This window comes from Salmo trutta, chromosome 39, assembly GCF_901001165.1.
Source record: "Salmo trutta chromosome 39, fSalTru1.1, whole genome shotgun sequence".
NCBI classification, from domain to species: Eukaryota; Metazoa; Chordata; class Actinopteri; order Salmoniformes; family Salmonidae; genus Salmo; species Salmo trutta.
Window position 1 is genome coordinate 2,025,159 of NC_042995.1, and position 26,161 is coordinate 2,051,319.

The 26,161-nt window shown below is 44.1% G+C and overlaps 1 protein-coding gene across 4 annotated transcripts; it reads right to left on the bottom strand.

The window, feature by feature from the left end:
* Window positions 1-564: 564 nt before the first annotated feature.
* LOC115179478 (melanophilin) lies at window positions 565-25,506 on the bottom strand. 4 transcript variants are annotated; one of them, XM_029741024.1, is made up of 16 exons: window positions 25,387-25,506; window positions 24,724-24,847; window positions 20,205-20,426; window positions 12,607-12,719; window positions 10,082-10,126; window positions 9,819-9,880; window positions 9,610-9,720; window positions 9,388-9,508; window positions 9,040-9,236; window positions 7,272-7,358; window positions 5,416-5,634; window positions 2,379-2,555; window positions 1,954-2,115; window positions 1,647-1,700; window positions 1,491-1,539; window positions 565-1,395 (listed from the first exon to the last, which is right to left on the bottom strand). In XM_029741024.1, the coding sequence occupies exons 2-16, from the start codon at window positions 24,819-24,821 to the stop codon at window positions 1,349-1,351; spliced, it is 1,764 nt and encodes a 587-aa protein (XP_029596884.1). In that variant the 5' UTR covers window positions 24,822-24,847; window positions 25,387-25,506; the 3' UTR covers window positions 565-1,348. The 4 variants fall into 4 exon arrangements, with proteins under 4 accessions (XP_029596884.1, XP_029596885.1, XP_029596883.1 ...); XM_029741025.1 differs by having other exon boundaries at window positions 9,388-9,505; window positions 24,724-24,870; XM_029741023.1 differs by having other exon boundaries at window positions 24,724-24,870; window positions 25,387-25,505.
* Between the last annotated feature and the right edge of the window lie 655 nt (window positions 25,507-26,161).

The following is a 26,161-nucleotide window of genomic DNA, read 5'->3' on the forward strand; positions in this document are numbered from 1 at the left end:
TGAAAAAGTGCTACAATATGTATTTTTAATTATTGCGATACCCTGTGATCATTATGTCAAGTGCGCTCGTTCACCAGAATAACAATTGACATCTTAAACATGGACTTGGTTGAACATCAATGAAAATCCTTGGCAATGCTTTGCCACAGTATGTTGAAGACAAAGTTTTTTCCTCGTCCACGGTCGAGAATGCTACGCTAACAGGATCTCAAAACTACCATGATTGGCTAAGCAATAATGTGAAATAATATGAATGTGAAAATGCTGTGTCACTAGGTGGCAGCACGTGTCTGCCTGCAATCACTATACCGATATGGGTTGGGCAGAGCGGGCCGTCTTACCTGTTGTGGATGTTGAGATCCTCTCAGAATAGAAACACTCAAACACTCAACAGTTGATGTGATACAATTTATTAGATGCAGAAGCCCAGCATAATGCACTGCAGCTTTTCAAATGATACAGTATATATATATATATATATATATATATATATATATATATATATATATGAATATATATATATATATATATTCATCCTACTGCAATATTTATAATTGACTTGAAAACAGTTTCAAACATATTTATTTATATGAATTGAGAGAAAACAAAGATCATTATCCAGACTACATAACTTGTTATTTCATATCATATTTGTCTGGTCAGTGTCAAGGCATCATTTCACTGTTCTTTTTCAGAAAGATATTTACTAAGACATTATGTAACAGACACTCTGTTATTTGAATTTAACACAGTTGGTGATGTAGGATAGCAAGTCGTGGTGCTTGTTTCTCAGAATCCCATGGAACCCAAAAGGTAATTATTAGACTAGGTCATGATAGTGTACAGTAACTACCACTTTACCAGTGTTCACTAATCAAACTCCATTTTAACACAAAAAGTCACTTTTGGCCTCTGCTTGAATGTTGGGAGCCTATATGGCACAAATTAATTTTTTTAAATCAGGAAACTTAGACTGTGTTCCAGCAGGAAGCCCAATTCTGATTTTTTTTTACCCACAAATTGCCCTTTTGACCAATCACATCAGATCATTTCATGAGTTTAGACATAAGATACATTGACACTGAGAGGATACTTTAGAATGTGTATGATTTTCAGGCAGTAAACCAGGGTTGTTTTTGCATTGAACATAGCTATGGTGTAGCCTGCTTTTACAGCACATAACTGCTGTGCATTGTGGGTGTGGATATACCATTAACATACTGTAACAATCTGGATATGAGAGTGACATCAGATATACAGTGTATCAGTGACAGATAAGGTTTAAGGTATATTTCAGTAACTACGATAATACATACAGTATCATTGGGCTTATTCGTCATACAGTCCTTTACATGTGATTGTATTTCCGTAGGGATCCTGAGCCGTTGCTGGGTTCTGATGGTGGAAACAAGAGGAGACGGTCATAAGCACAGTTGGTCAGGACTGAAAGACAACATATTAGGGGCATCACAATATGCTTTGGGCCTTACTTGTGGGGAAGTCTTGGTTAAACCTTTTCCTGTTCTGCGAGCCTGATATCTGTCAGATAGAATAGTTGTTTTAGACAACAGCATGCGACAACAATGAGCATCGAAGCAAGCCCAAGAGGGTCTGAAGAGAATTAGTGAATTGCACAACATACTCACCTTTTTCTTCCCTGAGGCACTTAGAGCAGCAAGCTTGTTCTCCAAATCAGACACCTAAGAGAGAAGGAATGAAAAGACAGAAAGTACAAATTATACCCCCTCTGAAGAAAAACTAGTTATCTGAAAATAATAGATATATCAACTAAATGAGCTCCAGTGTTGTATTGTTCTTTCTTCATGCATCCCTGTAGGCTACAATGTTTCTTGGAAAACTACAGTTTGCGGTGTGCTTTTCAGTCCGTACAGCACATCCCTGTTGAGTAGAAAGCCTGCTCAGTAGAACCCGCAGTAGAGCCTCGCCACCTACCTCACTTTCAGTGCTCTGGACCCGATGTGCAGTCAGGGCCACCACGTCCTCCAGGTCAGAGAGCTCCGAGTCTGTGGCCCCTCCGAAGCGGTTCTTGGCACTTTGCTCCAGATGCCTCAGCTTCTTCTCCAGGTCAAAAGACTTCCCTGAGGTCATGTACACCTGTAACAGGGCACAGGACAACCACCACAAATGCACCCTTACAGATGAGCTGCTAACCAAACCCCATTAGCAAGCTAACAGTTTCCAGACTAGACTGCTTGGAATACAAAGCGAATCTCTGCTTTAAGACAACACAAGACGTCTCTTCGCATGCTTTAAACAAAATGCAGGCTTAGCTCCAGACCTACACACTTGACACACAGCTATTTTGATTGGATTATGATTGCTTGGGAGGAAAAGAGGAGTGTGATTTTTAAGCTTACATTTTCCTCAAGTTCTCTGTAAGACTCAGCTGCTTTCCTTACGTCAGCCACGTCAATTATCATGGGGCTGTCATTAGACGTTATTGAGGGGAAGTACTCGTTCATTGCGCTTTCAGCGGCATTAATGGTTCTTAGAAAGTCTTTGGTGATGTCACAGAGGGCCGCCGCAGTGGATCTCTGAAAGCCATGTAAGGGAATAGAAATTAGCCGGGGGGGAAGTACCTACGTCTCCTATACGTAGAGGAGGTGATTTGGAATCACACTTTCGTGATGAGGTAGCCCTGCCTGAGACTTGCTAGCCCAAATGTCACCCTGAGACCACAAGGATTTTGTCTTGGTCTAATGGTGAAGACATTTACATTGCGGTCATTTAGCAGAGACTCTTATCCAGAGGGACTGACAGTTGGTGCAACCACATATCACAGTCATAGTAAGTCCAACTTTTCCTCGGTAAAGCAGCTATCAGCAAAGTGCTGAAGTGCGAGTGAGAAAAGACAGTGTGAGTGTTAGTGCTAGAAAGAGTGTTAAGGATTGTTTTAAGATGTTAACTCTGCGTGCGAGAGGTCCCTGGTTGGATCCAATGATGTAAACCCTAGATGACTGTCAGGGGGTGTTGTTTTGAAGCCACCGTACAGCCATTTTGGTACTCCCCCTGCATTTATTAAGGTCTACATTGGTTTTTGACAAGTATATTCTATTACAGACACTTTAATGCATACGTTTAAATTACATTATCTGTGGCCTCCCGAGTGGCGCAGCTGTCTAAGGCACTGCATCACAATGCTGGAGGCATCACTACAGACCCGGGATCAATCCCAGGCTGTGTCGCAGCCGGCCGTAACTGGGAGACCCATGAGGCGGCGCACAATTGGCTCAGCATCGTCCAGGTTAGGGGAGGGTTTGGCCGGCCGGGATGTCATTGTCCCATTGCGCTCTAGCGACTCCTTGTGGCGGGCCGGGCGCATGCACGCTGACTTCGGTCGCCGGCTGTACGGCGTTTCCTCCGACACATTGGTGCGGCTGGCTTCCGAGTTAAGCGCGCAGTGTGTCAAGAAGCAGTGCGGTTTGGCAGGGTCGGGTTTCGGAGGATGCATGGCTCTCAACCTTCACCTCTCTCAAGTCCGTAGAGGAGTTGCAACAATGGGACAAGACTAACCACCAATTGGGGAGAAAAAGGGGTAAAAAAACACATTAATATTATGTGAACTTGTCACGTCCTGACCAGTAATAGGGGTTATTTGTTATTATAGTTTGGTCAGGACGTGGCAGGGGGTGTTTGTTTCATGTGGTTTGGGCTATGTATTTAGGTAGAGGGGTGTTTGGTTTATGTGGTTCGGGGTTTGTTAGTCTATGTTCTATGTTAGTGTATTTTTATATTCTGTCTAGTCTATTGTAGTTCTATGTTTAGTTAATTGGTGTTGGGGCCTTCAGTTGGAGGCAGCTGTCTATCGTTGCCACTGATTGAAGGTCCTATAATTAGGGGTGTGTTTGTCATGGGATTTTGTGGGAGATTGTTGCTGTGTATAGCTTTGTGCCTTACCGGCCTGTTATTCGTCGTTGTGTTTTGTATACGTGTTTGTTTTGGGTTTTTCCTTCTTTGTCCTTAATAAAGAAGATGAGGGTACATATTCCCGCTGCGTTTTGGTCCTTTCATTACGACACCCGTGACAGTACCTCGTCCAGAGTGTCCGGCAACAGTACCTCGTCCAGAGTGTCCGGCAACAGTACCTCGTCCAGAGTGTCCGGCAACAGTACCTCGTCCAGAGTATCCGGTAACAGTGTCTAGTCCGGAACAGAGTGAGACGGCCTACTGTCCGGAACCGAGTGAGACGGCCTACTGTCCGGAACCGAGTGAGACGGCCTACTGTCCGGAACAGAGTGAGACGGCCTACTGTCCGGCACCGAGTGAGACGGCCTACAGTCCGGCACCGAGTGAGACGGCCTACAGTCCGGCACCGAGTGAGTCGGTCTACAGTCCAGAGCTCCTAGAGTCGCCCTACAGTCCAGAGCTCCCAGAGCCCAGTCCAGGGTCTTCAGTGACTGGCCTCAGGCAGAGGTATGCAGTGGGGGTGGTTTGGTCCGGGAGGGGATTAAGGCCTGAGCCTAAGCCACCTCCACTGTAGGAGGTTTGGGGAGGGGGGGTGTAGCACAGGAGCCGTCGGTGATGGTAGCCACCCTCCCTTCCCTCCCTTTAGATTTGGGATTTCTTTTTTGGGGGTTATTTTTGGTTATTTGTGTGAGGTGCATCCGGGATCTGCTCCTTTGGGGGGGGGGTACTGTCACGTCCTGACCAGTAATAGGGGTTATTTGTTATTATAGTTAGGTCAGGACGTGGCAGGGGGTGTTTGTTTCATGTGGTTTGGGCTATGTATTTAGGTAGAGGGGTTTGGTTTATGTGGTTCGGGGTTTGTTAGTCTATGTTCTATGTTAGTGTATTTTTATATTCTGTCTAGTCTATTGTAGTTCTATGTTTAGTTAATTGGTGTTGGGGCCTTCAGTTGGAGGCAGCTGTCTATTGTTGCCTCTGATTGAAGGTCCTATAATTAGGGGTGTGTTTGTCATGGGATTTTGTGGGAGATTGTGCTGTGTATAGCTTTGTGCCTTACCGGCCTGTTATTCGTCGTTGTGTTTTGTATACGTGTTTGTTTTGGGTTTTTCCTTCTTTGTCCTTAATAAAGAAGATGAGTGTACATATTCCCGCTGCGTTTTGGTCCTCTCATTACGACACCCGTGACAGAACTGAACATAAAAATACAAAATATATTCCTTAAAATATTTTTTGTTGTTGTACAAAGAAATACCTAAATACATGTTCTTTTGTCGTTGAAACATTTTATTGAAATACTGTAGAATTCCATTAATTCCTATGGAAGAGTACCAATATGGCGGCAGGTGGCTTCAAAGCCTCTCATTGGCCATTACATAGCATCAGCAATCCAGGGTTTATACACATCATTGGTTGGATCCCATCACCTCCGCTACAGCTTTTTGGCGCTTGTCTGAGATGTAACAGGGTAACAGGACCCCCAAAACTCACCTGCTGAGCCTCAGTGGGCCCCTCATCGCTGGAGGAGCTGAGGGGCTCCAGGGGGAGGACTGGGAGGTTACTCTTCACAGCGGCCCTCTTTAATAAAGGGGTCTTCTTCCCCCCTCCTGCTTCCTCGTCGGAGGAGGGAACACTGATGTTCCCCGCCAGCTCACTCAGCTTCCTCCTCAGCTTCTCCTCCTCTATCTGTGCAGCGGTCGGGGACGTCGCCTGTGGATAGAAACAGGATTGACTTACTAGACTTTTTTATTTTTTGCTGCTAGTGGAACTCAAGCCTCAACAGTGCATCTCCAGTGAACTCAGTTCTGGGCAGTTTCTTGACTTTATTCCAGGTGGACAGAAACAGGGTTGGGGTCAGTTCCATCTAGATTCCCGTCAGTTTAAGACTTGAATGTTTTGGAGTTGAATGGCTTATGTCTTAAGGAGAAATCCAACAAGGAGGAGTTGTAATGGAAACGAGCCCAACTCAAGGTGGCAACAACAGGTTAAGGCCAGAGTTAGCTAACAAGTTACCCTTTGATGAACCCCTGTGATTCTCTCTAATATGATCATTCCAAGAAAGATAATGCTCTGTTAGGAGAGCAGTAGGAAGCTCTGTTAGGAGCTCTGTTAGGAGAGCAGTAGGAAGCTCTGTTAGGAGAGCAGTAGGAAGCTCTGTTAGGAGCTCTGTTAGGAGAGCAGTAGGAAGCTCTGTTAGGAGAGCAGTAGGAAGCTCTGTTAGGAGCTCTGTTAGGAGAGCAGTAGGAAGCTCTGTTAGGAGAGCAGTAGGAAGCTCTGTTAGGAGCTCTGTTAGGAGAACAGTAGGAAGCTCTGTTAGGAGCTCTGTTAGGAGAGCAGTAGGAAGCTCTGTTAGGAGCTCTGTTAGGAGAGCAGTAGGAAGCTCTGTTAGGAGAGCAGTAGGCAGCTCTGTTAGGAGAGCAGTAGGAAGCTCTGTTAGGAGAGCAGTAGGAAGCTCTGTTTGGAGAGCAGTAGGAAGCTCTGTTTGGAGAGCAGTAGGAAGCTCTGTTTGGAGAGCAGTAGGAAGCTCTGTTAGGAGAGCAGTAGGAAGCTCTGTTTGGAGAGCAGTAGGGAGCTCTGTTAGGAGCTCTGTTTGGAGAGCAGTAGGGAGCTCTGTTAGGAGCTCTGTTGGGAGAGCAGTAGGAAGCTCTGTTAGGATAGCAGTAGGAAGCTCCGTTTGGAGAGCAGCAGGAAGCTCTGTTAGGAGCTCTGTTAGGAGGGCAGTAGGAAGCTCTGTTAGGAGAGCAGTAGGAAGCTCTGTTAGGAGAACAGTAGGAAGCTCTGTTAGGAGAGCAGTAGGAAGCTCTGTTAGGAGAGCAGTAGGAAGCTCTGTTAGGAGAGCAGTAGGAAGCTCTGTTGGGAGTTCTGTTAGGAGAGCAGTAGGAAGCTCTGTTAGGAGCTCTGTTAGGAGAGCAGTAAGAATCTCTGTTAGGAGAGCAATAAGAAGCTCTGTTAGGAGCTCTGTTAGGAGAGCAATAAGAAGCTCTGTTAGGAGAGCAATATGAAGCTCTGTTAGGAGCTCTGTTAGGAGAGCAATAAGAAGCTCTGTTAGGAGAGCAATAAGAAGCTCTGTTAGGAGAGCAATATGAAGCTCTGTTAGGAGCTCTGTTAGGAGAGCAATAAGAAGCTCTGTTAGGAGAGCAGTAGGAAGGTTTGTTAGGAGAGCAGTAGGAAGCTCTGTTGGGAGTTCTGTTAGGAGAGCAGTAGGAAGCTCTGTTAGGAGCTCTGTTAGGAGAGCAGTAGGAAGCTCTGTTAGGAGAACAGTAAGACGCTCTATTAGGAGCTCTGTTAGGAGAGCAATAAGAAGCTCTGTTAGGAGAGCAGTAGGAAGGTTTTTAACCCTTTCTTACCTCATCATCGGGGGGTAGAGTCATCTTGGACTCCAGCCGGTTCAGGAGACTCTCTATGGCTGACATGCGCTTGTTTAGAGCATTGACCTGTATCACAATGACGGGAGAGGAGTGAGGTGAGACCAAGTGAGGTGAGACCAATACAAAATGACAGGAGAGGAATGAGGTGAGACCAAGTGAGGTGAGACCAATACAAAATGACAGGAGAGGAGTGAGGTGAGACCAAGTGAGGTGAGACCAATACAAAATGACAGGAGAGGAGTGAGGTGAGACCAAGTGAGGTGAGACCAATACAAAATGACAGGAGAGGAATGAGGTGAGACCAAGTGAGGTGAGACCAATACAAAATGACAGGAGAGGAGTGAGGTGAGACCAAGTGAGGTGAGACCAATATAAAATGACAGGAGAGGAATGAGGTGAGACCAAGTGAGGTGAGACCAATACAAAATGACAGGAAAGGACGGAAGTGAGACCAATACAAAATGACAGGAGAGGAATGAGGTGAGACCAATACAAAATGACAGGAGAGGAAGGAAGTGAGACTAATACAAAATGACAGGAGAGGAATGAGGTGAGACCAATACAAAATGACAGGAGAGGAAGGAAGTGAGACCAATACAAAATTACAGGAAAGGAAGGAAGTGAGACCAATACAAAATGACAGGAGAGGAATGAGGTGAGACCAAGTGAGGTGAGACCAATACAAAATGACAGGAAAGGACGGAAGTGAGACCAATACAAAATGACAGGAGAGGAATGAGGTGAGACCAATACAAAATTACAGGAAAGGACGGAAGCGAGACCAATAGAAAATGACAGGAGAGGAATGAGGTGAGACCAATAGAAAATGACAGGAGAGGAATGAGGTGAGACCAATACAAAATGACAGGAGAGGAATGAGGTGAGACCAATAGAAAATGACAGGAGAGGAATGAGGTGAGACCAATACAAAATGACAGGAAAGGAGGGAGGTGAGACCAATAGAAAATGACAGGAGAGGAATGAGGTGAGACCAATAGAAAATGACAGGAGAGGAATGAGGTGAGACCAATAGAAAATGACAGGAAAGGAGGGAGGTGAGACCAATACAAAATGTACATTGTGAATGAATTGAGAGGCAAACCTGACAAGGTTGGATATTGTATGACACCAGACGTGCATGGAGTAATCACTCAAAATAGACTTTCTAATCATTGGCTGAGCAGAGCAGCTGATTACACCCTATTCTTTAATTATCCAAATCAAGAAACAAAGTTGTCTTTGTTCTGCTCTCTGAAGTTCAATCCACTAAAAACCCAGCATGCATCACTTGAGACACGCGATCAACTTCCAATAAATACATGTACAATAGAAATCAGCCAACAGTGTTTGAAATCCATCTTCTCAGGCTTGAGAGGAAGGACAAGCCCACCGTTGTCAGTTAGTTAATGTGGGTCATTCTCTATGGTCAGGGTAGTTTAATAGTGTAGAGAGACGTCATCTGTCTCATGTAAGGGTAGTTTAATAGTGTAGAGAGACGTCATCTGTCTCATGTCAGGGTAGTTTAATAGTGTAGAGAGACGTCATCTGTCTCATCTCAGGGTAGTTTAATAGTGTAGAGAGACGTCATCTGTCTCATGTCAGGGTAGTTTAATAGTGTAGAGAGACGTCATCCGTCTCATCTCTGTTTCAGCTCTATTTCACTCTCTCTTTCTCACACACACACGCACACACACACACACACACACACACACACACACACACACACACACACAAACACACACCCTACCGGTGGCTGTGTTGGGAGCTGCAGGTTCTCGTGAGAGCCAACTCGACTGTAGGAAGGGCGTCGGCGATAGGGGGTCTGGTACATGGTGTTGCTCCCTCCCTCCTCCTCCTCTGACGTGTCCACATAGTGCTGGCGGTTCATAGAGGAGCTGATCTTGGACAGGGAGCGGGCACGCACCATCCCATACTGCCCATCGTCTGAGGACCATCGCTTTAGCTCAGGTTATATTACAAAATGTCAGTTTGGCGTGAGATTACTGTTGTTGTAGTTTTGTCATGCCATTACATTGTAAACTAACCAGCTCTGATTGAATGTGTGTGTGTGTGAGTGTGTGTGCGTGTTGCTTACCAGGGCGCATGTTGTACCTATCCAGGCTCTTTCTACGGTTCATGCGGTGTTGTTGTTGCTGCATGGAATCCATGTACTCCATGTCACCACGGTGACCACCGCCTCGCTCCTCCTGGATCTGCTGTACAGAGGGGACATGACCATCACAATCTCAAATAACCCCCTATTCCCACAATGCACTACTTTTGGCTAGTAGAAACCAGAACCGTTTTGTCCGTCTACCTGGTAGGATTGTCGACGAGAGTGAGTGCGAGAGTGGGGTGGAAAATACTCTTCTATATCCACATCCAAGTCCATGGGATGAACAGAGAGCAGACGCTTGTTCTTTCGCATCTGACAAAACAACGGGATGGAGACATAAAGAGAAGTAGTGAGTCTGGGATATGATATCCAGTTTCTCGAGAACGATATTGAGAAGAGAAAATGTTTACCATTTTGTATCGCTGAGCTTCTGCTTCTGCATAGTCCTCATCATGACCATTGTACCTATCATCTACAGGGGAGAGAGGGAAAAGAATGGGCAAAGAAAATTATATTCTCAAATTGTGTAACCCCGTGTACATTTGCATATCATAGTGCTTATGCTGGTGTTGTCAACTCTGCTATGATATGCAAAAGCACCACGGGGTTATGCAGTGTTCAGGTATGTTGAAATATTTATATAATATTCCCAATTACCTTCATCTATACTTACTGCGGAAATCGGGCATGCTTTGTGTGTCACTGTCACGACGGGCGCCTGTGAAGACAGAGAGAAGTGATTTTAAGTTACTAATAATTATATAGACAGTATGAGTCACCTACTCATTCCAAGGTTTTTCTATATTTTTACTATTTTCTACATTGTAGAATAATAGTGAAGACAACAAAACTATGAAATAACACATATGGAATCATGTAGTAACCACCAATCATTCTTAAAGTAGCCACCCTTTGCCATGATGACAGCTTTGCACACTCTTGGCATTCTCTCAACCAGCTTCATGAAGTAGTCACCTGGAATGCATTTCAATTAACAGGTGTTCCTTGTTAAAAGTTAATTTGTGGAATTATTTTCCTTCTTAATGCGTTTGAGCCAATCAGTTGTGTTGTGACAAGGTAGGGGTGGTATGCAGAAGATAGCCTTATTTGGTAAAAGACCAAGTCAATATTATGGAAATAACAGCTCAAATAAGCAAAGAGAAACGACAGGACATCATTACTTTAGGACATGAAGGTCAGTCAATCCGGAAAATTTCAAGAACTTTGAAAGTTTCTTCAAGTGTTGTCACAAAAACCATCAAGCGCTATGATGAAACTGGCTCTCATGAGGACCCCCACAGAAATGGAAGACCCAGAGTTACTTCTGCTGCAGAGGGTACGTTCATTAGAGTTAACTGCACCTCAGATTGCATCCCAAATAAATGCTTCACAGAGTTCAAGGAACAGAGACATCTCAACATCAACTGTTCAGAGGAGACTGCGTGAATCAGGCCTTCATGGTCGAATTGCTGAAAGAAACCACTACTAAAGGACACCAATAAGAAGAAGAGACTTGCTTGGGCCAAGAAACACGAGCAATTAACATTAGACCATTGGAAATCTGTCATTTGGTCTGATGAGTCCAAATTTGAGATTTTTGGTTCCAATTGGCGTGTCTTTGTGAGACGCAGAGTAGGTGTACGGATGATCTCCGCATGTGTAGTTCCCAACGTGAAGCATGGAGGAGGTGTGATGGCATGGGGGTGCTTTGCTGGTGACACTGTCAGGGATTTATTTGTAATTCAAGGCACACTTAACCAGCATGGCTACCACAGCATTCTGCAGCGATACGCCATCCCATCTGGTTTGACCTTAGTCACACTATCATTTATTTTTCAACGTGACAATGACCCAAAACACACCTCCAGGCTGTGTAAGGGCTATTTGACCAAGAAGAAGAGTGATGGAGTGCTCCATGAGATGACCTGGCCTCCACAATCACCTGACCTCAACCGAATTGAAATGGTTTGGGATGAGTTGGACCTCAGAGTGAAGGAAAGCAGCCAACAAGTGCTCAGCATATGTGTGAACTCCTTCAAGACTGTTGGAAAAGCATTCCAGGTGAAGCTGGTTGAGAGAATGCCAAGAGTGTGCAAAGCTCTCATCAAGGCAAGAATCTAAAATATATTTTGATTTGTTTAATAACACTTTTTTGGTTACTACATGATTCCAGATTATTTCATAGTTGTGATGTCTTCACTATTATTCTACAATGTAGAAAATAGTCAAATAAAGAAAAACCCTTGAATGAGTAGTTGTGTCCAAACTTTTGACTGGTACTGTACTTCAAATCATATCTTTGTCCTATGTGAGGTCTGGGTCAAGAGGATTGTTAGAATACAGAACATACAACAGCCACTCAGTTCTAGAACACTGTTCCCAGTTCTAGAACTGTCACGGCTGTCGTAGAGAGGGGACCAAAGTGCAGCGTGGTTGTGGTTCCACATTTTATTTAATCCGTGAAACTTTGCAATACATAAATAACTGAAATGACAAAACAACAAACCGTGACGCAGAGAGAAACAAACACTACTCAAAATATAATAACCCACAAACCCCAGGAAGAAAAACCCCTACCTAAATATGATCTCCAATTAGAGACAACGAGGACCAGCTGCCTCCAATTGGAGATCAACCCAAAAAACAACATCAAAATAGAAAAACTAGAACTTAAACATAGAAATACAAAACATAGAAAAACACAAAACACCCCCTGTCACGCCCTGACCTACTCTACCATAGAAAATAACCTCTTACTATGGTCAGGACGTGACAAGAACGCTACATGTGACCATTAGTGGAGGCTGGTGGGAGGAGCTATAGGAGGACAGGCTCATTGTAATGGCTGGAATGGAATCAGTGGAACGGAATCAATGGAACGGAGTCAAACATGCGGTTTTCGTATGTTTGATGTGTTTGATACCATTCCATTTACAATGAACCCGTCCTCCTATAGCTCCGCCCACCAGCTGCCAGGGGTGACAATTTGTCATCATAGCATGGGCATGTCACCCCGGTGTCAAGTACAGGCCCTACCATGTGACTCTTCATTACAGCCAGCCATGTGTCACACTACTGATCATTTGGTGACCAAAATGTGACACTTGGACACATGTCTCAACAACAACCACAACTGTAACATGTGCTTACATTTAGAAGTATGCACAACGAATCAATAATCAAACAAAAAGAACCCACCCTCTCCGTTGAGTCGCTTGTAAAGAGACTTCATCACCTTGGCACTGCCGAAACGCTTGAAACGGGTGCGCACGTTGTCATGGTACCATCCCACCGTTCCGATTTTCAGGACCCTGCAAGGTAAACACAAGAGTCACTTCAGTCTCAATATGGACCCCACAGAGCTAGGAGAGTCACTCCAGTCTCAATATGAACCCCATAGAGCTAGGAGAGTCACTCCAGTCTCAATATGAACCCCATAGAGCTAGGAGAGTCACTCCAGTCTCAATATGAACCTCATAGAGCTAGGAGAGTCACTCCAGTCTCAATATGAACCCCATAGAGCTAGGAGAGTCACTCCAGTCTCAATATGAACCTCATAGAGCTAGGAAAGTCACTCCAGTCTCAATATGAACCCCATAGAGCTAGGAGAGTCACTCCAGTCTCAATATGAACCCCATAGAGCTAGGAGAGTCACTCCAGTCTCAATATGTACCCCATAGAGCTAGGAGAGTCACTCTAGTCTCAATATGAACCCCATAGAGCTAGGAGAGTCACTCCAGTCTCAATATGAACCTCATAGAGCTAGGAGAGTCACTCCAGTCTCAATATGAACATAGAGCTAGGAGAGTCACTCCAGTCTCAATATGAACCCCTTAGAGCTAGGAGAGTCCCTCCAGTCTCAATATGAACCTCATAGAGCTAGGAGAGTCACTCCAGTCTCAATATGAACCCCATAGAGCTAGGAGAGTCACTCTAGTCTCAATATGAACCCCATAGAGCTAGGAGAGTCACTCCAGTCTCAATATGAACCTCATAGAGCTAGGAGAGTCACCCCAGTCTCAATATGAACCCCTTAGAGCTAGGAGAGTCACTCCAGTCTCAATATGAACCTCATAGAGCTAGGAGAGTCACTCCAGTCTCAATATGAACCCCATAGAGCTAGGAGAGTCACTCCAGCCTCAATATAAACCCCATAGAGCTAGGAGAGTCACTCCAGTCTCAATATGTACCTCATAGAGCTAGGAAAGTCACTCCAGTCTCAGTATGAACCCCTTAGAGCTAGGAGAGTCACTCCAGTCTCAATATGAACCCCACAGAGCTAGGAGAGTCACTCCAGTCTCAATATGAACCCCATAGAGCTAGGAGAGTCACTCCAGTCTCAATATGAACCTCATAGAGCTAGGAGAGTCACTCCAGTCTCAATATGAACCTCATAGAGCTAGGAGAGTCACTCTAGTCTCAATATGAACCCCATAGAGCTAGGAGAGTCACTCCAGTCTCAATATGAACCTCATAGAGCTAGGAGAGTCACTCCAGTCTCAATATGAACCCCTTAGAGCTAGGAGAGTCCCTCCAGTCTCAATATGAACCTCATAGAGCTAGGAGAGTCACTCCAGTCTCAATATGAACCTCATAGAGCTAGGAGAGTCACTCCAGTCTCAATATGAACCCCTTAGAGCTAGGAGAGTCCCTCCAGTCTCAATATGAACCTCATAGAGCTAGGAGAGTCACTCTAGTCTCAATATGAACCCCATAGAGCTAGGAGAGTCACTCCAGTCTCAATATGAACCTCATAGAGCTAGGAAAGTCACCCCAGTCTCAATATGAACCCCTTAGAGCTAGGAGAGTCACTCCAGTCTCAATATGAACCTCATAGAGCTAGGAGAGTCACTCCAGTCTCAATATGAACCCCATAGAGCTAGGAGAGTCACTCCAGTCTCAATATGTACCCCATAGAGCTAGGAAAGTCACTCCAGTCTCAGTATGAACCCCTTAGAGCTAGGAGAGTCAGTCCAGTCTCAATATGAACCCCACAGAGCTAGGAGAGTCACTCCAGTCTCAATATGAACCCCATAGACCTAGGAGAGTCACTCCAGTCTCAATATGAACCTCATAGAGCTAGGAGAGTCACTCCAGTCTCAATATGAACCTCATAGAGCTAGGAGAGTCACTCCAGTCTCAATATGAACCCCTTAGAGCTAGGAGAGTCAGTCCATTCTCAATATGAACCCCACAGAGCTAGCAGAGTCACTCCAGTCTCAATATGAACCTCATAGAGCTAGGAGAGTCAGTCCAGTCTCAATATGAACCTCATAGAGCTAGGAGAGTCAGTCCAGTATCAATATGAACCTCATAGAGCTAGGAGAGTCAGTCCAGTCTCAATATGAACCTCATAGAGCTAGGAGAGTCAGTCCAGTCTCAATATGAACCTCATAGAGCTAGGAGAGTCAGTCCAGTATCAATATGAACCTCATAGAGCTAGGAGAGTCCCTCCAGTCTCAATATGAACCCCATTGAGCTAGGAGAGTCACTCCTGTCTCAATATGAACCTCATAGAGCTAGCAGAATCACTCCAGTCTCAATATGAACCCCATAGAGCTAGGAGAGTCACTCCAGTCTCGATATGAACCCCATAGAGCTAGGAGAGTCACTCCAGTCTCAATATGAACCTCATAGAGCTAGGAGAGTCACTCCAGTCTCAATATGAACCCCACAGATCTAGGAGAGTCAGTCCAGTCTCAATATGAACCCCATAGAGCTAGGAGAGTCACTCCAGTCTCAATATGAACCCCACAGAGCTAGCAGAGTCACTCCAGTCTCAATATGAACCCCTTAGAGCTAGGAGAGTCACTCCAGTCTCAATATGAACCCCATAGAGCTAGGAGAGTCACTCCAGTCTCAAAATGAACCCCATAGAGCTAGGAGAGTCACTCCAGTCTCAATATGAACCCCATAGAGCTAGGAGAGTCACTCCAGTCTCAATATGAACCCCATAGAGCTAGTATAGTCACTCCAGTCTCAATATGAACCCCTTAGAGCTAGGAGAGTCACTCCAGTCTCAATATGAACCCCATAGAGCTAGGAGAGTCACTCCAGTCTCAATATGAACCCCTTAGAGCTAAGAGAGTCACTCCAGTCTCAATATGAACCCCATAGAGCTAGGAGAGTCACTCCAGTCTCAATATGAACCTCATAGAGCTAGGTGATTCACTCCAGTCTCAATATGAACCCCATAGAGCTATCCGAGTCACTCCAGTCTCAATATGAGCCTCATAGAGCTAGCAGAGTCACTCCAGTCTCAATACGAACCCCATAGAGCTAGGAGAGTTACTCCAGTCTCGATATGAACCCCATAGAGCTAGCAGAGTCACTCTAGTCTCAATATGAACCCCATAGAGCTAGGAGAGTCACTCTAGTCTCAATATGAACCCCATAGAGCTAGGAGAGTCACTCCAGTCTCAATATGAACCCCATAGAGCTAGGAGATTCACTCCAGTCTCAATATGAACCCCATAGAGCTAGGAGAGTCACTCCAGTCTCAATATAAACCCCACAGTGCTAGCAGAGTCACTCCAGTCTCAATATGAACCCCACAGAGCTAGGAGAGTCACTCCAGTCTCAATATGAACCCCATAGAGCTAGGAGAGTCACTCCAGTCTCAATATGAACCTCATAGAGCTAGGAGAGTCACTCCAGTCTCAATATGAACCTCATAGAGCTAGGAGAGTCAGTCTAGTCTCAATATGAACCCCATAGAGCTAGGAGAGTCACTCCAGTCTCAATATGAACCTCATAGAGCTAGGAGAGTCACTCCAGTCTCAATATGAACCCCTTAGAGCTAGGAGAGTCCCTCCAGTCTCAATATGAACCTCATAGAGCTAGGAGAGTCACTCCAGTCTCAATATGAACCTCATAGAGCTAGGAGAGTCACTCCAGTCTCAATATGAACCCCTTAGAGCTAGGAGAGTCCCTCCAGTCTCAATATGAACCTCATAGAGCTAGGAGAGTCACTCCAGTCTCAATATGAACCCCATAGAGCTAGGATAGTCACTCTAGTCTCAATATGAACCCCATAGAGCTAGGAGAGTCACTCCAGTCTCAATATGAACCTCATAGAGCTAGGAAAGTCACCCCAGTCTCAATATGAACCCCTTAGAGCTAGGAGAGTCACTCCAGTCTCAATATGAACCTCATAGAGCTAGGAGAGTCACTCCAGTCTCAATATGAACCCCATAGAGCTAGGAGAGTCACTCCAGCCTCAATATGAACCCCATAGAGCTAGGAGAGTCACTCCAGTCTCAATATGTACCCCATAGAGCTAGGAAAGTCAATCCAGTCTCAGTATGAACCCCTTAGAGCTAGGAGAGTCAGTCCAGTCTCAATATGAACCCCACAGAGCTAGGAGAGTCACTCCTGTCTCAATATGAACCCCATAGAGCTAGGAGAGTCACTCCAGTCTCAATATGAACCTCATAGAGCTAGGAGAGTCAGTCCAGTCTCAATATGAACCTCATAGAGCTAGGAGAGTCCCTCCAGTCTCAATATGGACCTCATTGAGCTAGGAGAGTCACTCCTGTCTCAATATGAACCTCATAGAGCTAGCAGAATCACTCCAGTCTCAATATGAACCCCATAGAGCTAGGAGAGTCACTCCAGTCTCGATATGAACCCCATAGAGCTAGGAGAGTCACTCCAGTCTCAATATGAACCCCACAGAGCTAGGAGAGTCAGTCCAGTCTCAATATGAACCCCATAGAGCTAGGAGAGTCACTCCAGTCTCAATATGAACCCCACAGAGCTAGCAGAGTCACTCCAGTCTCAATATGAACCCCTTAGAGCTAGGAGAGTCACTCCAGTCTCAATATGAACCCCATAGAGCTAGGAGAGTCACTCCAGTCTCAATATGAACCCCATAGAGCTAGGAGAGTCACTCCAGTCTCAATATGAACCCCTTAGAGCTAGGAGAGTCACTCCAGTCTCAATATGAACCCCATAGAGCTAGGATAGTCACTCCAGTCTCAATATGAACCCCTTAGAGCTAGGAGAGTCACTCCAGTCTCAATATGAACCCCATAGAGCTAGGAGAGTCACTCCAGTCTCAATATGAACCCCTTAGAGCTAGGAGAGTCACTCCAGTCTCAATATGAACCCCATAGAGCTAGGAGAGTCACTCCAGTCTCAATATGAACCTCATAGAGCTAGGTGATTCACTCCAGTCTCAATATGAACCCCATAGAGCTATCCGAGTCACTCCAGTCTCAATATGAGACTCATAGAGCTAGCAGAGTCACTCCAGTCTCAATACGAACCCCATAGAGCTAGGAGAGTTACTCCAGTCTCGATATGAACCCCATAGAGCTAGCAGAGTCACTCTAGTCTCAATATGAACCCCATAGAGCTAGGAGAGTCACTCCAGTCTCAATATGAACCCCATAGAGCTAGAAGAATCACTCCAGTCTCAATATGAACCCCATAGAGCTAGGAGAGTCCCTCCAGTCTCAATATAAACCCCACAGTGCTAGCAGAGTCACTCTAGTCTCAATATGAACCCCATAGAGCTAGGAGAGTCACTCCAGTCTCAATATGAACCCCATAGAGCTAGAAGAATCACTCCAGTCTCAATATGAACCCCATAGAGCTAGGAGAGTCACTCCAGTCTCAATATAAACCCCACAGTGCTAGCAGAGTCACTCTAGTCTCAATATGAACCCCATAGAGCTAGGAGAGTCACTCCAGTCTCAATATGAACCCCATAGAGCTAGAAGATTCACTCCAGTCTCAATATGAACCCCATAGAGCTAGGAGAGTCACTCCAGTCTCAATATAAACCCCACAGTGCTAGCAGAGTCACTCCAGTCTCAATATGAACCCCATAGAGCTAGGAGATTCACTCCAGTCTCAATATGAACCCCATCATCAATGGAATGTATATGAACCCCATAGAGCTTGAAGAGTTTCCTGACCATGTCACCTGAACAGGACTCTTGACCCTCTTCTCTAACTATATATTATTACTGGCCTTCTAAGAGTTGGCCCTACTATAACTATATATTATTACTAGCCTTTTAAGAGTTAGCCCTCTTCTCTAACTATATATTATTACTAGACTTCTAAGAGTTGGCCCTCTTCTCTAACTATATATTATTACTAGCCTTCTAAGAGTTGGCCCTCTTCTCTGACTATATATTATTACTAGCCTTCTAAGAGTTGGCCCTACTACAACTATATATTATCACTAGCCTTGTAAGAGTTGGCCCTACTATAACTATATATTATTACTGGCCTTCTAAGAGTTGGCCCTACTATAACTATATATTATTACTAGCCTTCTAAGAGTTGGCCCTCTTCTCTAACTATATATTACTACTAGCCTTGTAAGAGTTGGCCCTACTATAACTATATATTATTACTAGCCTTCTAAGAGTTGGCCCTATTCTCTAACTATATATTATTACTGGCCTTGTAAGAGTTGGCCCTACTATAACTATATATTATTACTGGCCTTCTAAGAGTTGGCCCTACTATAACTATATATTATTACTAGCCTTCTAAGAGTTGGCCCTCTTCTCTAACTATATATTACTACTAGCCTTGTAAGAGTTGGCCCTACTATAACTATATATTATTACTAGCCTTCTAAGAGTTGGCCTCTTCTCTAACTTGATATTATTACTGGCCTTCTAAGAGTTGGCCCTCTTCTCTAACTATATATTATTACTATCCTTCTAAGAGTTGGCCTTACTATAACTATATATTATTACTAGCCTTCTAAGAGTTGGCCCTCTTCTCTAACTATATATTATTACTAGCCTTCTAAGAGTTGGCACTCTTCTCTGACTATATATTATTACTATCCTTCTAAGAGTTGGCCTTACTATAACTATATATTATTACTAGCCTTCTAAGAGTTGGCCCTCTTCTCTAACTTGATATTATTACTAGCCTTCTAAGAGTTGGCCCTACTATAACTATATATTATTACTAGCCTTCTAAGAGTTGGCCCTCTTCTCTAACTATATATTATTACTGGCCTTCTAAGAGTTGGCCCTCTTCTCTAACTATATATTATTACTAGCCTTCTAAGAGTTGGCCCTCTTCTCTAACTATATATTATTACTGGCCTTCTAAGAGTTGTCCCTATTCACTGACTATATATTATTACTAGCCTTCTAAGAGTTGGCCCTCTTCTCTTACTATATATTATTACTAGCCTTCTAAGAGTTGGCCCTACTATAACTATATATTATTACTAGCCTTCTAAGAGTTGGCCTTCTTCTCTAACTATATATTATTACTAGCCTTCTAAGAGTTGGCCCTACTATAACTATATATTATTACTAGCCTTCTAAGAGTTGGCCTTCTTCTCTGACTATATATTATTACTAGCCTTCTAAGAGTTGGCCCTGCTATAACTATATATTATTACTAGCCTTCTAAGAGTTGGCCCTCTTCTCTAACTATATATTATTACTAGCCTTCTAAGAGTTGGCCCTCTTCTCTAACTATATATTATTACTAGCCTTCTAAGAGTTGGCCCTACTATGACTATATATTATTACTGGCCTTCTAAGAGTTGGCCCTACTATGACTATATATTATTACTAGCCTTCTAAGAGTTGGCCCTACTATGACTATATATTATTACTAGCCTTCTAAGAGTTGGCCCTCTTCTCTGACTGCCTGAAGCTTCATAATGACACAGACGATCTTGGTTCAAGACCTGGTCAGTCAAACACGATTGCAAATGTTTCCAAACCCATCTGTTATTACTATGTGTTCAGGAGAATCTCTTAATGCTGTGTGTTCAGGAGACCTTGACACCCATGGGCCCCCACCTTGTCATACGACAGGGGTCGCACACCCAGCCGTGATCCTTCTTGTTGTAGCGGCTGCATGCCTTGCAGGTGTACATCTTACAGTCTATGCACTGACGCTTACTGTTGACCAGGAACTTGAAGGGCTGCAGACAGCGGATACAGTGAGAGTCTACCAGGGTGGTCTGAGTACCCAGCAGCTCAATCTTAGTGTCCTCCTTCTCTATCTTAGTCTTTAGGTCCCTAGAGGAGAGGAGAGGAGAGGAGAGGAGAGGAGAGGAGGAAAGGAAAGGAAAGGAAAGGAAAGGAAAGGAAAGGAAAGGAAAGGAAAGGAAAGGAAAGGAAAGGAAAGGAAAGGAAAGGAAAGGAAAGGAAAGGAAAGGAGAGGAGAGGAGAGGAGAGGAGGGGAGGGGAGAGGAGAGCATAGAGAACTGATGAAATCATTATACGGTAGATTAGTATAAAGCATGAAATCATTATACAGTAGATAAGTATATATCAAATAAAATAAAATGTTATTAGTCACATGCACCGAATAAAACAGGTATTGTTGGTTAGGGGCTTACTTACGAGCCCCTAACTAACAATGCAGTTTCAAAAAAATACAGATAAAAATAAGAGATAAAAGTAACTAGTAATTAAAGAGCAGCAGTAAAACAACAATAGCGAGACTATATACAGGGGGGTACCGATACAGAGTCAATGTGCGGGGGCATTGGTTAGTTGAGGTAGTATGTACATGTAGGTAGAGTTAATAAAGTGACTATGCATAGATGACAATAGAGAGTAGCAGTGGTGTAAAGAGGGGGGGCAATGCAAATAGTTTGGGTAGCCATTTGACTAGACGTTCAGGAGTCTTATGGCTTGGGGGTAGAAGCTGTTAAGAGGCCTCTTGGACCTAGACTTGGTGCTCCGGTACTGCTTGCCATGTGGTAGCAGAGAGAACAGTCTATGACTAGGGTGGCTGGAGTCTTTGACCATTTTTGGGCCTTCCTCTGACACCACCTGGTATAGTGGTCCTGGATGGCAGGAAGCTTGTTCCCAGTGATGTACTGGGCCGTTTGCACTACCCTCTGTAGTGCCTTGCGGTCGGAGGCTGAGCAGTTGCCATACCAGGCAGTGATACAACCAGTCAGGATGCTCTCGATGGTGCAGCTTTAGAACCTTTTGAGGATCTGAGGACCCATGCCAAATCTTTTCAGTCTCCTGAGGGGGAATAGGTTTTGTCGTGCTCTCTTTACGACTGTCTTGGTGTGCTTGGACCATGTTAGTTTGTTGGTGATGTGGACACCAAGGAACTTGAAGCTCTCAACCTGCTCCACTACAGCCCCATCGATGAGAATGCTCTGTCCTCTTTTTCCTGTAGTCCACAATCATCTCCTTTGTCTTGATCACGTTGAGGGAGAGGTTGCTGTCCTGTCACCACACGGCCTGGTCTCTGACCTCCTCACTATAGGCTGCCTTCTTGTTGTCGGTGATCAGGCCTACCACTGTTGTGTCATCGGCAAATTTAATGATGGTGTTGGAGTTGTGCCTGGCCGTGCAGTCATGAGTGAACGTGGTGGATGTGTTGTTACCTACCCTTACCACCTGGGGGCGGCCCATCAGGAAGTCCAGGATCCAGTTGCAGAAGGAGGTGTTTAGTCCCAGGGTTCTTACCTTATTGATGAGCTTTGAGGGCACTATGGTGTTGAGTGCTGAGCTGTAGTCAATGAATAGCATTCTCACATAGGTGTTCCTTATGTCCAGGTGGGAAAGGGCATTGTGGAGTGCAGTAGAGATTGCATCATTTGTGGATCTGTTGGGTCGGTATGCAAATTGGAGTGGGTCTAGGGTTTCTGGGATGATGGTGTTGATGTGAGCCATGACCAGCCTTTCAAAGCACTTCATGGCTACAGACGTGAGTGCTACGGATTGGTAGTCATTTAGGCAGGTTACCTTAGTGTTCTTGGGCACAGGCACTATGGTGGTCTGCTTAAAACATGTTGGTATTACAGACTCGGACAGGGAGAGGTTGAAAATGTCAGTGAAGACACTTGCCTGTTGGTCAGCGCATGCTTGCAGTACACGTCCTGGTAATCTGTCTGGCCCTACGGCCTTGTGAATGTTGACCTGTTTAAAGGTCTTACTCACGTCGGCTGCGGAGTGCGTGATCACACAGTCTTCCGGAACAGCTGGTGCTCTCATTCATGTTTCAGTGTTATTTGCCTCGAAGCGAGCATAGAAGTAGTTTAGTTCGTCTGGTATGCTTGTGTCACTAGGCAGCTCTCGGCTGTGCTTCCCTTTGTAGTCTGTAATGGTTTGCAAGCCCTGCCACATCTGACGAGCGTCAGAGCCGGTGTAGTACGATTTGATCTCAGTCCTGTATTGATGTTTTTCCTGTTTGATGGTTCGTCAGAGGGCATAGCGGGATTTCTTATAAGCTTCCGGGTTAGAGTCCCGCTCCTTGAAAACGCCAGCTCTAGCCTTTAGCTCAGTGTGGATGCTGCCTGAAATCCATAGCTTCTGGTTGGCGTATGTACGTACAGTCACTGTGGGGACGAAGTCATCGATGCACTTATTGATGAGCCAATGTCTGATGTGGTGTACTCCTCAATGCCCTCTGAGGAATCCCGGAACATATTCCAGTCTATGCTAGCAAAACAGTCCTGTAGCTTAGCAATTGCTTCATCTGACCACTCTTTTGTTATTTTTTCTCTGGTTGCACATTTAACATGCTGATAGAAATTTGGTAAAAGAGATTTAAGTTTCCCTGTATTAAAGTCCCAGCTACTAGGAGCGCCGCCTCTGGATGAGCGTTTTCTTGTTTGCTTATGGCGGAATACAGCTCATTCAATGCTGTCTTAGTGCCCGCCTCTGACTGTGGTGGTATGTAAATAGCTACAAAGAATACAGATGAAAACTCTCTCGGTAGGTAGTGTGGTCTACAGCTTATCATGAGATACTCTACCTCAGGCGAGCAATAGCGCAAGACTTCCTTAGATATCGTGCACCAGCTGTTATTTACAAAAATACATAGTCCGCCGCCCCTTGTCTTACCAGACGCCGCTGTTCTATCCTGCCGGTACATCGTATAACCAGCCAGCTGTATGTTGATATTGTCGTCGTTCAGCCACGACTCCATGAAGCATAAGATGTTATAGTTTTTAATATCCCGTTGGTAGTTTAATCTTCCATGTTGCTCGTCGATTTTATTCTCCACGGATTGAGCATTTGCTAGCAGAAGTGGGAGTTTATTCGATCGCCTTCGATTTCCCAGAAAGCAGCCCGCCCTTCGGCCCCTTTTTCTCCGCCTCCTCTTCACGCAGATCACGGGGATCAGGGCCTGTTCCCGAGGAAGCAGTATATCCTTCACGTCGGGCTCGTCAGAGTTGTGAAAGGGAAAAAATGATTCTGCCAGTCCGTGGTGAGTAATCACAGTCCTAATGTCTAGAAGTTATTTTCGGTCATTAGAGACGGTAGCGGCAACATTATGTGCAAAAGAAGTAAAGAAATAAGTTACAAACAACGAAAATAAACGAACAAAAAAAGCATGAAATCATTATACAGTAGATTAGTATATAGCATTAAATCATTATACAGTAGATTAGTATATAGCATTAAATCAGTATACAGTAGATTAGTATATAGCATTAAATCATTATACAGTAGATTATTATATAGCATTAAATCATTATACAGTAGATTAGTATATAGCATTAAATCAGTATACAGTAAATTAGTATATAGCATGAAATCATTATACAGTAGATTAGTATATAACATTAAATCATTATACAGTAGATTAGTATATAGCATTAAGAAGACAACATTAAGTCCCTGTTAACTCCATGGATTATAATAAATCAGTTTAAGACTGGCTGTGGAATCATGTGTGCATAATCACACTTATAATGTACCATTCTGTTCTGGTCAGTTTCAGCAGGGACTACATTACATAACTTAGAGAACATTTTACACAATGTCCTTCTGACAGTTTGTGAATAAAATAAAGTGATGTCTGACAGGAAGTCTATTTTCCTTTAAGAGTATGACAAGATGAGGAAGACAGACAGAGGAGTCTTTGTGTCCCAGAGAGAATAGGCCTCCTGGCAACTTGTTTTCCCTGGGACACAGTACAGGCAGAACGGGCCTTGTGACTTATCCATGATCACTGTGATGAGCTGACTCACAACAGCAGGCCTGTTTCACACTTACATTCCTGAAGCCTGAACACACACACACACACACACACACACAGTGGAAAACATATGGCTAATATATAGATCGCTGAGGACCTCAGTGTGATCGACTCATATGGAATCTATAGTGTTGGCATTCAGATAAAAGACAGACAATAAGTATCCATTGTTGTAGAGTCCTAAATGCTGTCAGCGTAAGACTTCATGATTATATATGTCACATACAGACAAGGAGTTTATGTCAGATATGCTATTGAAAAACGCATCCAAGCCTTCCACCCTTTAACATTGATTCAATTTAATATTTTCTCACTAAACCTCTGAAATATGACATTGAACCTTATTGAAAAGTGACCCACCCCAGTCTCTCTTCTTCTATCTTCCTGAGGGTGAAGTCTCTCTGTATGACCTCCCAGACGTGCTTGGCCTCGTCGTCTGAAAGCGCGGTCAGGTCCATGGTAATGGAGAATATGAACCAGTACTCTACAGCAACACAGAGATGGTCCCTGTAAAGTAACCAAAACTACTGAGAATATGGTCCCTGTAAAGTAGCCAAAACTAGTAAGAATATGGCTTCTGTAAAGTAACCAAAACTAGTAAGAATATGGCTTCTGTAAAGTAACCAAAACTAGTAAGAATATGGCTTCTGTAAAGTAACCAAAACTAGTGAGAATCCTGAAGGTTTATCACCCATGTACACAAGCCAACACAACATAATGATACATTGACACCACTGCTAAATGTCCACTTACTCCACAGGGTGGACCAGATTAGCCTGGTTGACTAGACTGACCACTCATCTTAACATTGTTTTACTGTGAGTGCAGCCAGCGGTCAGTCTAGTCAACCAGAATATATCACCAGATTGATTTAAAAAGCAGCATCTAAATAGATTTTCTAATTCATGTTTATCCATTTTCTTGTACTTACTTTTGTAAAGAAAAATACATTGCATGGAAATTAAATGACGTATGCTACAAAAACTATCATGTTTGATTTAGCATATTAATAACATGAATTACCTTTACGCCCAGCACAGAGCAGACAGCTGAGAGGTCAGTTGTTAATTCCCTGGATTTGAGGCAACACATTAGCGAATGACGTGAAGAAGTCGGTTGTTCATCACATGCTCTGAGTCTCACAGAGAGAGAGGATGAGCGAGCGTCTCACCCCTCCTCCAACTCCAAGTAGTTTTAACAACTATGTAACAGGTCAAAATGGCCTGTATTTCTGCCAAATTTGAATTGAGTCATAGAATACTGATGTAAGGGCCTCGGATGGCAGTAGTCCCCAAAAGACACCAAAATAACATCATATCAGTAAGTATGTTTTCCCCAACACAGTAAATATGTGTACAGCTATTAGAAAACAAAATATTTTCCTGATAAATGAATAAGGACACTGAAGAGTTGTGTAATAGTGTCACGCCCTGACCATAGAGAGCATTTTTATTCTCTATGTTGGTTAGGTCGGGGTGAGACTAGGGTGGGTAATCTTGGTTGTTTATTTCTATGTTGGCCTGGTATGGTTCCCAATCAGAGGCAGCTGTTTTTCGTTGTCTCAGATTGGGGATCATATTTAGGCAGCCATTTCCCCACTGTGTTTTTTGGGATCTTGTTTATGTGTAGTTGCCTGTGAGCACTTCATTGGCTTCACGTTTTGTTCGTTCTTTATTGTTTTTGTGCATTTCATTCAATAAACATGTGGAACCCATATCACACTGCACTTTGGTGCGAATGTTATTACGACCATCGTGACAAATAGGCATTCCATAAGCTATTTTAAATAGCATGTGTT